General features: G+C 43.2%; 1 protein-coding gene across 1 annotated transcript in view; it reads right to left on the bottom strand.

The window, feature by feature from the left end:
- Positions 1 to 7,337, bottom strand: part of GPR89B (G protein-coupled receptor 89B) — an 18,675-nt gene extending 11,338 nt beyond the window's left edge. Inside the window, exons 1-5 of the mRNA XM_032988247.2 lie at positions 7,214 to 7,337; positions 3,806 to 3,865; positions 2,832 to 2,935; positions 1,219 to 1,325; positions 254 to 355 (exon numbers count right to left, since the gene is read on the bottom strand). Coding sequence (XP_032844138.2) covers positions 254 to 355; positions 1,219 to 1,325; positions 2,832 to 2,935; positions 3,806 to 3,865; positions 7,214 to 7,255 — 415 coding nt within the window. The 5' untranslated portion in view covers positions 7,256 to 7,337. The remainder of the gene's footprint in view (positions 1 to 253; positions 356 to 1,218; positions 1,326 to 2,831; positions 2,936 to 3,805; positions 3,866 to 7,213) is intronic.
- Between the last annotated feature and the right edge of the window lie 6,153 nt (positions 7,338 to 13,490).

A 13,490-nucleotide genomic window follows, 5' to 3' on the forward strand; every position in this document is an offset into this window, starting at 1 on the left:
CTCATTCACTTCACTAAACTTTTCCTGCAGTACTGGAAGAAAACTAATGCAAATAATTCAGATGTATCCACCCATTTCTGTCAGTCTGACAACCTTCAGACTGCAGATTTCAAAGCAGAGCAGACTCTCAGTTGCAAAAGCTACTTTCTATAGACCCAACTGTAGAGCTGAGATAATAACAGCTCCAAAATAAAAGTGAGAGAACAAAGCCTATTTTCAGGAGGGAAGGAATCAGCAAGAATATGAAACTCACCGTGTTTTGGACTGAGGATAGGAAATGGATCCCCCAACTTCCAGAAGAAATACATGAATGTCAACCACAGAACACATGCAAAAAGCAGTTTCTGTCTGTGTACTAACAGAGAGGAAAAAAAGACAGTATTTTAAAGACATTCTTCCTTTAGGGCTTTTTCTACCTTGCAAAATTGCTACATTGGTCCAAAGACCGCTTTGAGCACAGGAGGCCAAAACATGTGTCAACTGACAGAGCTACAGCAAGCAGTATGCACCCCTTCACTTCCTACAGAACCAGCTTTTTCAGACCCCCATTTGCTAGAGCTAATGCAGCAACTCACCACTTTGGCTTCCCCCCCCCCCCCCCCACTCCCACGGATGTATGAAGAGGACTGCACTATGAACAGGGGATCACTTAGCTGTGCCTTTCTTGTGTGGCCCTGAACACGAACCTTGAAAACTTCATGCCAAAACTACATATTTAATACTGCCAACCTACAAGTCTAAGCTTAATACAGAAGCACGATGAATATCAATAGCTCAAGGGTGTCTACTAGCACATGAAAGAGGCTTCAGCCAGCCAGTAGTAAGCAAAAAAAAAAAAAAAAAAGGAAATGTAATTTACTGAGCTTCTCTGCCTCATTTCTTTTAACCCCAAGCAGAACAACACTGCCATGCTAAGGGTTCCAGTGCTTGGCTGCAAGCTTAAATTTGTAAAGGAACAAATTTCAGTAATGTTACTATGAAGTGCTCAACTTTGTCAAAACTCATAAAGAAAATCTGAAGTATCTCCTAACTGCTCAATAAACAGCTCATCCTAAAGAATAAAGTTCCAAAGGAAGTTATCTAGCCAGAACAAAGCCAGAGGAAGGAGGGAGCTATGGGGATAGGGACCGGCACCTCTCTCTCTCTCAGAAAAATTATTTCTCATTTGTAAACCTAGTCTCAGATCAGCCACCCCGCTGCCATAAACCAAGTACTCACATAATCTGATATTGCTCACAACAAAGTAACCAATGTAGAAGGGTACCATGAAGACTAGGATGAGCAAAATGACACAGAGGTTCAGCTTCCAGTGAAAATATCGAGAGCTAAAATAAAGCCAAAATACTGATTAGCATGCTATCATAATACAACAAATTTCTCAAAGACAATTGCATGTTAGTGCAATTGTTTCAACTACATCAAGCATTGGATAATATTGGCATAGCATAGAATATTATGGATTTTGTTTGTTGTTTGGGTTGGTGGGGGTGTTGTTTGTTTTAGGGTTTTTTGGTTTGGTTTGGCTTTTAATACAGAGTTCAAGAATGTGTATTTCAAAATTAACAACTATCCAGAAAAAACACACTGGGTTATTTTATCAAATACTGTATCTTCAGTGACTAATGCCAATTGCAGCATGATTTATTTGATTTAATACCCATCTAGTTGAGCAGTAAATCAAAACTAAGTATAAGCAGTAATTAATTTTGTAATGAGTGGCTGAGTCAAAAAAGGGCTAATTCAAATTGAAAAGATTGAAAATATTTAATGTTCGTAATTCAACATTCCACTTCAAAGTGAGTTGTCTCATCTGCAGGAAATTGCAAAGCAAGAATTTAAAAATACACATATATGTATCAAAATGATCAATACTCCTCTGACCAAAGATTAGTCAAATGCACACGAAATTCATCTTGGCTGAACTGACTGTTCACTTAGCTTGAATAGAAAAATACATGTCCTGTTCGCAATATTAACTCATATCCCCTTTATGCCTTGAGGAATTAGAGATGTTGAGGATCTTTGTCACTTTTTCCTAGCTAATTCAGAGGCAAACATTTTCATCTAGATTGATGTCCAGCCCCTTACTGAAGCTTATAAAAGCATTCTCCTCAGTGATCACTCTGGCCGCAAGCTCTACAGATTAATAACATACAGTCAGAACTCACCTTACCTTTTATCAGTTTTGTACTTCTTGCCTTTCAACTCCTTTGACTGCTCTCTTATACTAGTATGGTAAGAATAAATAGGAAACCCAGGTAGCCTCTACATGTTACTGTTCTATCTTCTCTTTCCTACTGGCTTCTGAAGTAGGCAGTTTTTAACATGTCCTTTATGTAGAAGTCTCCACCCTATGCCAAGGGAGGATGTGCCTTTGATTCACAAATACCGTATTATTACAGAAGAAGTTTTCACTCCACAATTAGCTTCACATCTTATTCACTGCTCTGACTGCCACAGAAAAACTAGTGCTTATAGTTTCTATAGTCCTTAACATCTGAAAAGTGCTCTTCAGCATGATCTGAAGCTTTACAATACTCCCATAAAAGAAATCATTTCTTTTAACTTCACAAATGGAGAAAGTCAAAGACTTTAGTCTTGCCCTAAGGACCTAGACCACACTAATAGCAACTGCATGTAAAATTGGGAACTTATGGCTTCTAGTCTCATGTTCTGTCAAATAAACAAATGTTGCTGCTCAAACATCTTCACTGAGTTGTTGACAATTTTCTCATGATTTCCCCAATCCAAGACCAATCCATTAATTTACAAGTTGGACTGAAGATGCTGCAGAACACAAGGCTAGTCCTTGAGTGGACTTCCAGACTCACCTGCTGTTCAACACTCCCAAAATCTCAAAGATGATGAGCTCAAACATGGTACAAGAGAAGGCAAAAGTCACAGAGAAGATCACCTGGACCACATATTGTCGCACCTGCAATGGAGAAAACAAGCCAGACACATCAGGCATTTCCATTCCTAGAACGGCATCCTGATATCCCTCAGGTAACAAAAACATATCACAAGGTACGATGGCACACAACTGGGTCTCTTGCTTCAAGGCACGTTGCCCTTTATCTAAATAGGAAGAAACCAAGAGCCTGTTAGATACCAGAGGGCGAACTAATAAGTTGCTCGGTATTACACCGATTGCAGCTATTGGCACATTTAACAGAGATGCCTTACACGGAAGGGATGTCAAGCATGCAATGCTCTATGTCAGCTTGACTGATAGACCCTTGCTAACAGAGCTCTTTGATCTTCACCTCAGACTGAAAAATAACATCCACATCAGAAAAACTTTAGGGGTCTGAATTCGGCTCGCAATTAAGCCATCTCTGACCTAGACTGTATTCTCTCATATCCCTTTAGGGTAAGAGAATGTGGTAGTTTTATCCCATCCAATCCTCACAAACAATTCAGGCATAATAAACATACCTCACTGAGTTTAAAGTTAACCACTGAATTTGATTTTGTCTCAAAAATTTTACAATTACATAAGGCAGGCTTACTCAAGCAAAAGGCAAAACAGTTTCCTATTACCCCTGCACCTCCTCCATGATTTTTTTTTTAATTTAACAGTAGCCAATATGGAAGTTTCCACTGGCCACAGAAGAACCTATTTCCTCCAAATATCTAGGAGTCTTTCAAATATAAGTACAAGAGAAAATTAAAAAAAAAAACTGTAAAGACAATTAAAAATAAGAGGACTTAAAAAGAGGAAAAAGGCCAAATGCAGTTTTAAAAATATTTCTGTAATTGTAATTTTTAAGATACAGACTTGTAATGAAAGGTTCCTTCTCACCTCATAATCCTTGAAGAGTTTACGCATAAAGAATAGCCACCCAAATCCAAAGAACAGCACCTGCAAAAGAGATGAAGCACTTGACATCAGTATCCAGCAACTTGCAAAATACAAAGCCACTTCACTGCTGACTGCAAATGAAACAAATGGAAAGAAAAGAGCTGGGCCAAAGTACCCACGATCCATAAAAGATTAAAATTTGTTACAGTACCACAGAGAGAATATTTTAAATATTGAAGTGTAGCTGACACAGAAGGCTATAATCTTACGGAAGATCCAGTCAAGACAGCCCAGGTTTGTATTCCCAAACTCTCAGAATTCCTCAGTTCCTGGCCTGCCAGAATCCTTTGCTCTGTCATTTCAATCTCCTAATCTACAGAATTAAAGCTTATAGTTTTTTTCCAGGAAACACAGTAATGGAGGCAAAGTAAACACCTGAATGTCCACAACATACATATCTTCTAGGGAAGAATAAGTTTTATGAAAATATCTGCTGTTTCTTTAAGCCTAGAAGTGCATTTGTTTTTTCTGGAGAGGCCTTTCCACTAAATCTGGTTACACACTGACTCAGTGTTGGTGAAAGGTGTTAAAAGCATCTCTAAGGTAGGGAAAAGAAAGTGTTGAACGCCTCAAACCACATCCACAAGGTAGGTGAAGCAGGACAAGACAATAATGCTTTGCATTCCAATGGCTCTCAGAGCACTTTAAAAAATGTAGTTGAGTTTCAACATGCACTTAAGAGACAAACAATATCACAGCTATTTTGCAGATGACTTAAATGAAGTAAATACAACTTAAGCAGCGTGGTCAAAACTGTAATTACCCATCTTCAGACAGTAAAAGGAGACTGTGTTGTCAGGTGTTTTATGGGTAGTCCCGCCTATTCCACAGAAGACTGAAAATGAGTGTAATGATTTTAAAAAAAACAAGCAGAAAGAGAATTCAGAAGATATTAAATATTTTTTATAAAGGTAGCTTTGACCAAACCAAAGAGAAAAATCAGCATATGTCAGAAGGCATGGGACAAAGACAGTATTTCTGCTCAGAGCACATGGAAAGGGCCAGCGCATTCTGTTCCCCTGTGGAGGCAGGAAATTTTCAAAGACAAAAATGCAGGAATCATTGAGGATGATTCCACTGTGCATCAGGAGTAACTAGATACCAGCAGTGGCAAAGGTAACAGCCCAACATGATTTACGGACAAGGAATACCCAGAATGCTGGGCAAGGAAGGTCAAACGTATTTGCCTTCAAAGAACTGAAATAGGAATCAGGTCCAGTGATTGGTAACAGCTGGCAGAACTTGTCTGAGGACTTCAGACTTTAAAGGAATTGATAGCAAAAAGGTAAGACATTCCACAAGCCTCATATCTACAGGTCATAAGTTAAAAAAGTATGATAAGCAAGTGATAGTTACATAAAGTAATTCCACATTTAACAGTGGGAAGAAGGAAAAAGCTAGAGACAAACTCCTCAAAAAGAAATAAGTAAGAGATGAAGAGATAATCAAGTACAATAACAACAGAGGAAATTATATATGAGGATTATATTTCCCCTATGCTAGGGACTGTACAAAAGCACAGAAAGACATTATCTTAACAGTTCACGTTCTAAGACACTGCAGGTAAATTACATGTTAAGTCAGAAAATTCCTGAACATTTGACAATTACATGCAGCAATTTAAATATCTAACTTGATACTTTCAAAGATGATGAGAAGATGAAAAGCTGCTATCACAAATGAAAGAAAAGTAATTAGGTAAGTTAGCCCCTAGAAGGGGCAAGTTTTTGTTCTGGGTGAATTATTAACAGTATCAAAGCTACGCTCAAGTGTTGCTGACAGTGAAAAGGCATGTTAGGAGCAAAAATCAAAGTGTTATCAAGGAAGAGGACAGTACTTTTAAGAAACAGCCAAAAGCTGTCCTGAAAACTGTCAGGAAAGTAGAGTTGCACGTTAATATCTATGTAAGACAATCAACTGCTGTTGAGAGGGAAAAGGTTCTCTTTCCTCAGCTCATCCCTCCTCATTACAGAACCAAATTTCATACCAGCTCAGAAGCTCATCATACCCCTCTGTGATCCAGTTAAACTCATTTAACCAAGTATTGGAGAGAGCACAAATAAGAGAGTATGACTGTGCAGCAAAGTGGAAGTGAACAGGGAGCAGAACCTTCCCCTTTTGGCAGAAGCAAATAGTTGGACCAGCTCAACTGCCAGAGAAGCAGACAGGAAGAAAGGGTATTTAAATGCTTACTGAGGAGAGAGCAGGGTAACAAGCAGGAGAGGAAGGTCAAAGAGAACAGAATGACAAGATAAATTACTAGCAAAGGCGGCTAACGAAGGAGGCAGTATTTCCTCCCACAAAACAATAGGGCAGTTTCAAGTATGTTAAGACCACAAGCCATTTCATAAAGACAGGATGACATGAAAAGGTTTAAAGGGCTCCTAGGTGAATTCAGCTGGTGTAAAACAAAGACAACTAGAAGACTTTGATGGCAGAAGAAAAAAAAAAAGCTGAAGGAAGTGCTGAATCGGAGATGGCTCAATGGAGAGGGAGGCAGCATTTAGGATATAACAGTGGTGTCTTTTTAAGTTCCTTAAAGCAGATCATGAAAAATCTTCCAAAGTTGTAAACAAGCAACTCCTCAGGGGCAATCTAGGGCTAGAAGACATGAACAGAAGAGAATAGGTCTATTTCAGTTGGAAGGGACCTACAATGATCATCCAGTCCAACTGCCCATGACTAGCCTTCTTGAAGGGTATCACAAACAAAATAAGTACTAAATAGGAAATATCAAGATGAACCTCCCTGTCTGTTCCAACGAAGAAATTTAAATTCATGGAAGTGACACAGCATTACACAAAAAGCTCCATTCCCTACAACCTTAAATTTACTGAACCTTTTTACATATTACACTGCGACTTGACAACTGAACATGAGCAACTGTCGCCGTGACACGTAAGGAAGCAGCCCAAAGATGCATACAGCTTATCTCCTCCTGCAACAGGAGCTCAGGCGACGGCAAAGGGCGGGCAGCCATAACGTGACTAACTAGCAGCCTAACACCCCCTCTAAACTTGCAGCGACTAAGTGTTTGGGTTTTGTTTTGTTTTGTTTTGTTTTTTTTTCCCCCACGTTTGCTGCCGGGCAGGGGGTGGTGAACGCCGCGCCGCCGGCTGAGGCTCGGCGCCATGCCCCTCATGACCGAGGCCCGGCCCGGCCCGGCGAGACGTCCGCACGCCGGCAAGTGCGCATGCGCGCCCGCAGGCGCCGCCCCCGCGCCCTCCCACCGGGCCCGCTTGCCGGACAGACGGCGGCTGGCCCGCGCCGGGCTGCGCCGCGGCGGCACCCACCTCGCCACCCTCGCCCCCCCGAGGTGGGGGCCCGGGCCGCACGGCGGCGGCGTACCTGCGACGTGACCATGATGCTGGAGTCGATGAGGAAGCTCATGGCGGTGGCCCCCGCCCGCTCGCCCCGTTTCCGGCCCCGCGCTCGCGCCCGCCGGCCGCAGTGCGCCGGCGCACCGCACGCCCCGGGGCGGGGGCGGGGCCGGCGAGGGCGGAGCGGGAGAAGCCCCGCCCCTTCCCACAGGGGACTGACGGGCTTGGGGGGGGGGGAGGAGCGTGTGTGTGTGTGAGTGTCTCGTCCCACCGAGTAAAACACGGGTGGGCCGAGTGGCTGCGGTTTGCTGCCGCACGCAGCCTCCTGAGCGGGAGCCCTGGAGGAAGGCTGACCCCTTTTCCTGACCGCTGTGGAGACTCGGGGCAGGCGGTGCCGCCCCGGCGGCCGAGGGGACCCAAAGGGACGGGGGACCCGCTGCTGGCCGGGGGGGGGGGGGGTGGCCGGGTGGAGGTGCGGACACCATCCCGCCGATTTACCACCGCTTTGACCCCTGTGCGAGCCTCGCGTGGCAGTGGAGCACGCCACGATGGCTCCAGGCCCATCTTCCCACCCAAGGGGAGATCGGTCTCCCACGGGGGGCCCTTTCCGGCCACCCTCTGCGCCGAGAGCTGGGCTGGGGATGCCTTTCGGGCCTTGCAGTTATCATTTTATCGAGGAATGGGGCCAGAAGGGAAGTAAAAGTTCAAACAGGGAACTTCCTGATGCCTATCGGTGTGAGATCCAATCCTTCATGTCACAATCATGTCCCCACTTGAACTTAATGGTGTCTGTATCTTTTTTTTCCTCTTAAAATCACACCTAACCTTTGCCACTTAAAACTCTCTATATTTGGAATAATAAATCGTGGGAAGAGACAGACTCAAGTGGGGTTAGTTGGGAGTTTTAGCAAAGCACAGAGCCCTTGCTGATTGAAAATCAGGAACCTTTATTCATTACAACTCATTTCACTAGGAAAACGAATCTACATTTGGTTGTGCCGAGTCACCAGATTAGTCCCACAGTCTCTTTGATTGTTTTCGGCTTTCTGTCTTGCTGTCAGTTGTCTTGGTTTGAAATTTGTCTCCTTGTCTACAGCATCGCAAGGAGAAAAAAATATTCAGCTTTCATGGGGAAATGAGCAGATTACCATATTTGATCTGAGGCCTTTTTTTTTCACAGTTTCTGGTATTGCTGCCAATTAATGCAGAGCTGAGATTAGGACTTCCCTGTTCTTCCTTTCTGTATCTGCTACTTAGAAACTGATCTTTCCTAAAGTGATGAGATTCCTGAGTTTGGAGGGATTTGTGGTTGTTTTGTTCTGTATTGGCAGGTTGTGGGGCAAAGTTAGTTGTTGGTTGCTCTTCAAAGACAGAAGTTAACAGGAAATCCTTTAAAAAATAATTACACAAAGCCAAATTCTGCTCTTGTTTGCACCTTGGCAACACCGCTTACTTCAAGACAAGGTTAAAAAACAAGGCAGACTTCGGTCATAGCTCTTTAAACTTTCTTCTTTGCATGTGTTTATAAGTAGGCTTGAAACGTGCCTCTGCCTAGCTGTAAATTACTGATCCCTGAGCCTTGGGAGAAATACACAGGGAAGAGATAATTCCTACTGGAAAAAAATCAGATCCACCCACCAGCCCCAGGACTTCCTCAGAGAAGACAAAAAGTGTAAAAGGAAAATGGGAAATTTATTCTGTGTTGTTCCTCCCTAGATAGCCACTGGTGTGCACGTGTAGGGAGAAGGGTCCATGGCACTCTGTGGGTACAAAGGCAGCTGGTAGTTTCACTAAACAGAATAGAGATGGAGGTGGCCGGAGAGGAGAGGCAGCGCACAAGGACGAAGGGCTGGTCAGTCCATTGGCAAGTTTCCACTCAGCTCTGTATTTTACTCTTCCACATATTAAAGTGTGAGCGTGGTTGCTTTATGTTCAGTTTGTAGAGGGAACTAAAGTCAAGTCTTTCAAGTAAAGCGGGAAGGTGGAGCATACTGAATTAAAGCGGCTTGTTGGCCAAGAGTGTATTTAGAAACAGCACAGTTTTCAGAAGGTGCTACAGGGCATATTCATGACAAATAGGCTTAGCTGGCAGCTGGCCATCCATTTTCTTTTCTCTCCAGTGGTTTTCATAAACAGGAGCTCAGAAGATGGGAGTAATCTGACATCATTCTGATTTCTGAATTTAATTTATTTGTGGTGCACTCAGATGATGATGTTCACTGGCAATAGATGAATTCCTTTATGGGGTTGTCTATTACTTTTCTTTGAACTAACATATATGTTTTGAGAAACTTACCTGAACATTTTTGTCCCAGGAATTGTTCATATACTTAGGTAGAAGGATTGGGGAAAAAAAATTTGCCCGTGCTAGTTCTGGTTCTTGATTCTACCAGGTAAATAGAGGAACCAGTGCATAAAAGTTCAATTAAATTATTTTACAGTTGCTGACCTTCTTAAAATCCAGAAATAATAGATTTGGTATCGGGCTGGGTTTAGTTTATGTCTCAGGTAGGCTTGCCTTATCCTTACAATGAGGTACTTGGCCAATGAGCTTTCAGGCTTCTTCGCTTCAGCCTTTGCCTGCAGCTTGCCCGTCGGCTGGTGTGCTGCACCAGTACCTGGGTCACCCTGCTGCCCTCCTGCACAGCCTCTGCCCCACAACTGCCTGTAATCCAGGATTTTTTGGTATGCTCATTTGTAACTGGGTTTCCTTATCCCAATCGTCCTTCAATCTGACTCTCCTCTGAGCTTCAGGGAAACACCATAGGAGCCGACTTGAATGTCTCACCACAAATTCTGTGCAGTGTTGACTTTAAAGTTTTTCAGCAGGCTACTCCATGGCTTTTCCAAGCAATATAGCCTTTCCTCCTTGGAAACCAATATATGGCTTGGTTTGCTTTTTCTGTGCCAGGCTGGATCTAGCAAGGCGAAGGCCAATGGTCTTTGTGGGTTTTTTTTCAAAATGTTCTGTCAGTAGCTCTGTAATCACCATTTCTATTCAGTTGTGCTTCATCCCAGATCAGCAAGCTTTAACATACACAGGTTTTTGTTGACAGAACATTAAAATGCAGTCCTCTGCACTTTCAGATGGATTTAAAGGCACACTTGATGCTGGAATTAAAGGGAGCTGGAAAGACCTAAGCCCCTTATATGTCCATGATTTTCTCTGTTGACAAGCATACTCTTTTTTTTTTTTTTTTAATTTTATTTGTAATGCTCTTTCCAAACCAGTTACCCAACACATGATTCTGGCCTCAAGCAGCTTTTCTAGCTACCAAACATCTGTTGACTGTGTTTGTGCATCGGCCTCCCCTGCGGTGCCCAGTTAGTTGGTAATGCCTGCTGGGATGGTCTAGGCAAGCTCTACCAGCACGCCCTGGAGAGGCAGAAAGTGTCCCACACCCATTTTTCTACCACACAGTGGCTTCACTGAGCTTTCAGCCTCCCATGGGGTAGATAGTTCAGGCTGGAAGGGACCAGCTGTTCCAACCTTCAGCTCAAAGCAGAGTCAGACCAGGGTTCTCCATGCTTTTCCCAGTCAGGCTTCGTCCCCAAGGATGGAGATCCCACCATGCCTCTGGGCACCTGCTTTAGTGCTGAACCACTCTCCATTTAAACAATTGTTTTCCTTGTCAGAATTTTTTAGTCAAAATTTTCCTTGCTACTCCTTGCGACCGTTGCCTCTGATTTTTTGCTGTGCACCTCTGTCAAGAGTCTGCCTCCATCTTCCCCGTAACTCCCCATTAGGTATCTGAAGACAGCAGTTAGGGCTCCCCAAACCCTTAGTCCCCTCCTCTCCAGGCTGAAAAATTCTTCAGTGTCTCTTTGTACATCAAGCTGCTGAGGGAAAAACTCAAATTGTTGACAGAGACACGAGTCTTGCCTGTTTTGCTGAAATAGGTGCATGCCAAGCTAGTTGCAAGGAAAGTATTTTGTGCCAGGCTACATCTTGGCAAGCCAACACACATTTATTTGCCATGGTTACTACTCAACTGTGTAAGCACATTTGGTGTTGGCAAAAAGCCCTTCCCGAGCCATGTTAAAAGGTGTAGCACACACAGAGCCTAAGAAATGGTAGTGTCATTCTGTTGGGGGAAAAAAAAAATACTCTAATACTTAGACAAGTCGCCTGATTTTGGTAAGCTTATCCAACCCTGCCCCTCAGGAAATCTGGCACCATATACCATTTTATCACAACTGCCTTGGGCTTATAGGAAGGCTTTAGTCTAGTTCTCATGGATGTTCCTGTCTTTACTAAACAAAACTATGCCTAGGCTAGGATTACTTTCAGTTGTCAGCCTGAAAAGCCATTTTCTATACAAAACAGCAAACTGCCACTTTTTTTTTTCAGCATTGTGTGACACAGCCACTCTTTAAATGTAAAACTGCACAGTCAGTGAGTTACTGAGTGGCAGGAGAGACTGGACTTTACTCTCTCAGTAAGTAGATTTCATGACCACACAGACCTAGACAGCAGAGATCCCCTCAAATCTCTCCCCTCCTACAGGAGGAGGAATCTGTATCTCATTGTGTTTCAGCACTAAGAGATCATTGGTATCTATCTCACTTAGAGGAAATAATCAGTATAACATGATATTTTGTGGGTTTGCATTCGTGAAGGATGGCTTTTTTTCTGTGTGCCATAAGCAATTGTAAACTCTTCCACGGAGACTCTGGAAAGTTTACTTGGAGTTTGCACTAACTGCTTTAAAACAGAAGCCCAGCAACATTGTGCATTATACAACCTTCTCCCACATGCCTTGCATAGGCCCTTAGAACTGTTAGAGCTCCAGCAAGCTGCATCTCCCGCCAGGACTTTTTTTACTTAAGCATAAATGCTGCCCCAGAATGGATGCCAGGGATGGAGAAGAGGGGTCCACGTGAGCACACTCTCATCACTGCTACAAACGGACAGGCCAAGGCTAAGGTGGGAGAGAGGGCTGGGGGATCAGTGGAGTCTTTTTCACTCATGGCAAATCCACAACTGAGATGCTGTTGTCAGTGCGATGCAGTGTTCACATTTTCAGACTACTGCCCTTCTGGTCAAGGAGTCATCTGTTAACCAAGTTAGCAGTTCTGCCAGGAAATAACAAGGATACCATGCATTTCAGCAGTGCTTTTCATCAGATCATTCCTACTTACTTTACAAACAGAATTAAGGAAGCCTCACAACATCCCTGTGAGGTAGGTGGAAATTCTTACACCCGTTTTACAGGTGGAGAAAACAGGCACTGAGAGGTAAAGTGGTTATCACAGCAAGTCAGAAGCAGAGCTGGAAATAAATCTAAGATTATTATCCTAGGTCCACTGCTCTAGACACTAGAGAACACCAACTCCCACATGCTATTGTAAGCTAAGACACTACCTTTCTCTTCTACTTTCACCTCCTTTGGTGATTTTGACACTTGCATCTTGTGCTCCTTGCAGAGAGCCAGTTAGTAATTTATTTGCACAGGGAGCCAAGGGGGTACACACACCTTTAAATGATCCAGGCATGGCTCTAATTGTCCAGTGATTTCCCCCTTCCTAAGAAGATAATTTTCCCTGTTCCTTGCATTTACATCTATGTTTTGCTTAATTGTTTTTTGAGTAGAATCATACACTGAATCCACAGCTCTGAGGCTGTTATGCAACTTCACTAGGAATTTCTTGAATAAATGCTTAAATTTGTCTCATTGAGAGGGAATAAAACACATTTATATGTTATCACATCCAGAAATAACAATAATCCTTTGCTCATCTGTAGGGCCTTCCATCCAAGGACCTCCCCTTCTATTACTAACACAATATATCGAGCCTCACATCGTCTTTGTGAGGTAGAAAATTATTCCCAATTGTACAAGAAGGAGCAACGACTTGCTGACAGTCCTGCAGTGATTTCATTGCAGAGATGAGGCTGAATGCCAGAAGACCAGACTGTTAGTTCCCTGCCCACTTTGCCGAGAAGCGCTGACTTGATGCCGTGGCTCGTACTTGGTGGCTACAGATTTCGCTAGCAGTCTGGCAGGGTACTGGAAAACTGGCTTGAAAAAAAATCAACAAGCAGTTGACTGGATGCAGGAGGAAAACGCTGGCTTGTTTCATTGTGCTGTCGTGACCCAGAGTAAGAAATGAGCTTTCCCTGTGGCAGCTGTGAAAGAACTACAGTGTCCGTTGAATATGCTGCATATAGTCTGTTTTACTGAGGCATTCCAGTGAAAAAGAATGACACGCTCAACATTTGATGATTAAAGACTGGACCGCCCAACAGCCATGTTGTGAACCATATACCTCTAATGAATAAGCACTCAACTTAATTAGTCCAG

The sequence above is a fragment of the Tyto alba genome, unplaced genomic scaffold (assembly GCF_018691265.1).
Source record: "Tyto alba isolate M040663 unplaced genomic scaffold, T.alba_DEE_v4.0 Super-Scaffold_14, whole genome shotgun sequence".
In the NCBI taxonomy this organism is placed as follows: domain Eukaryota; kingdom Metazoa; phylum Chordata; class Aves; order Strigiformes; family Tytonidae; genus Tyto; species Tyto alba.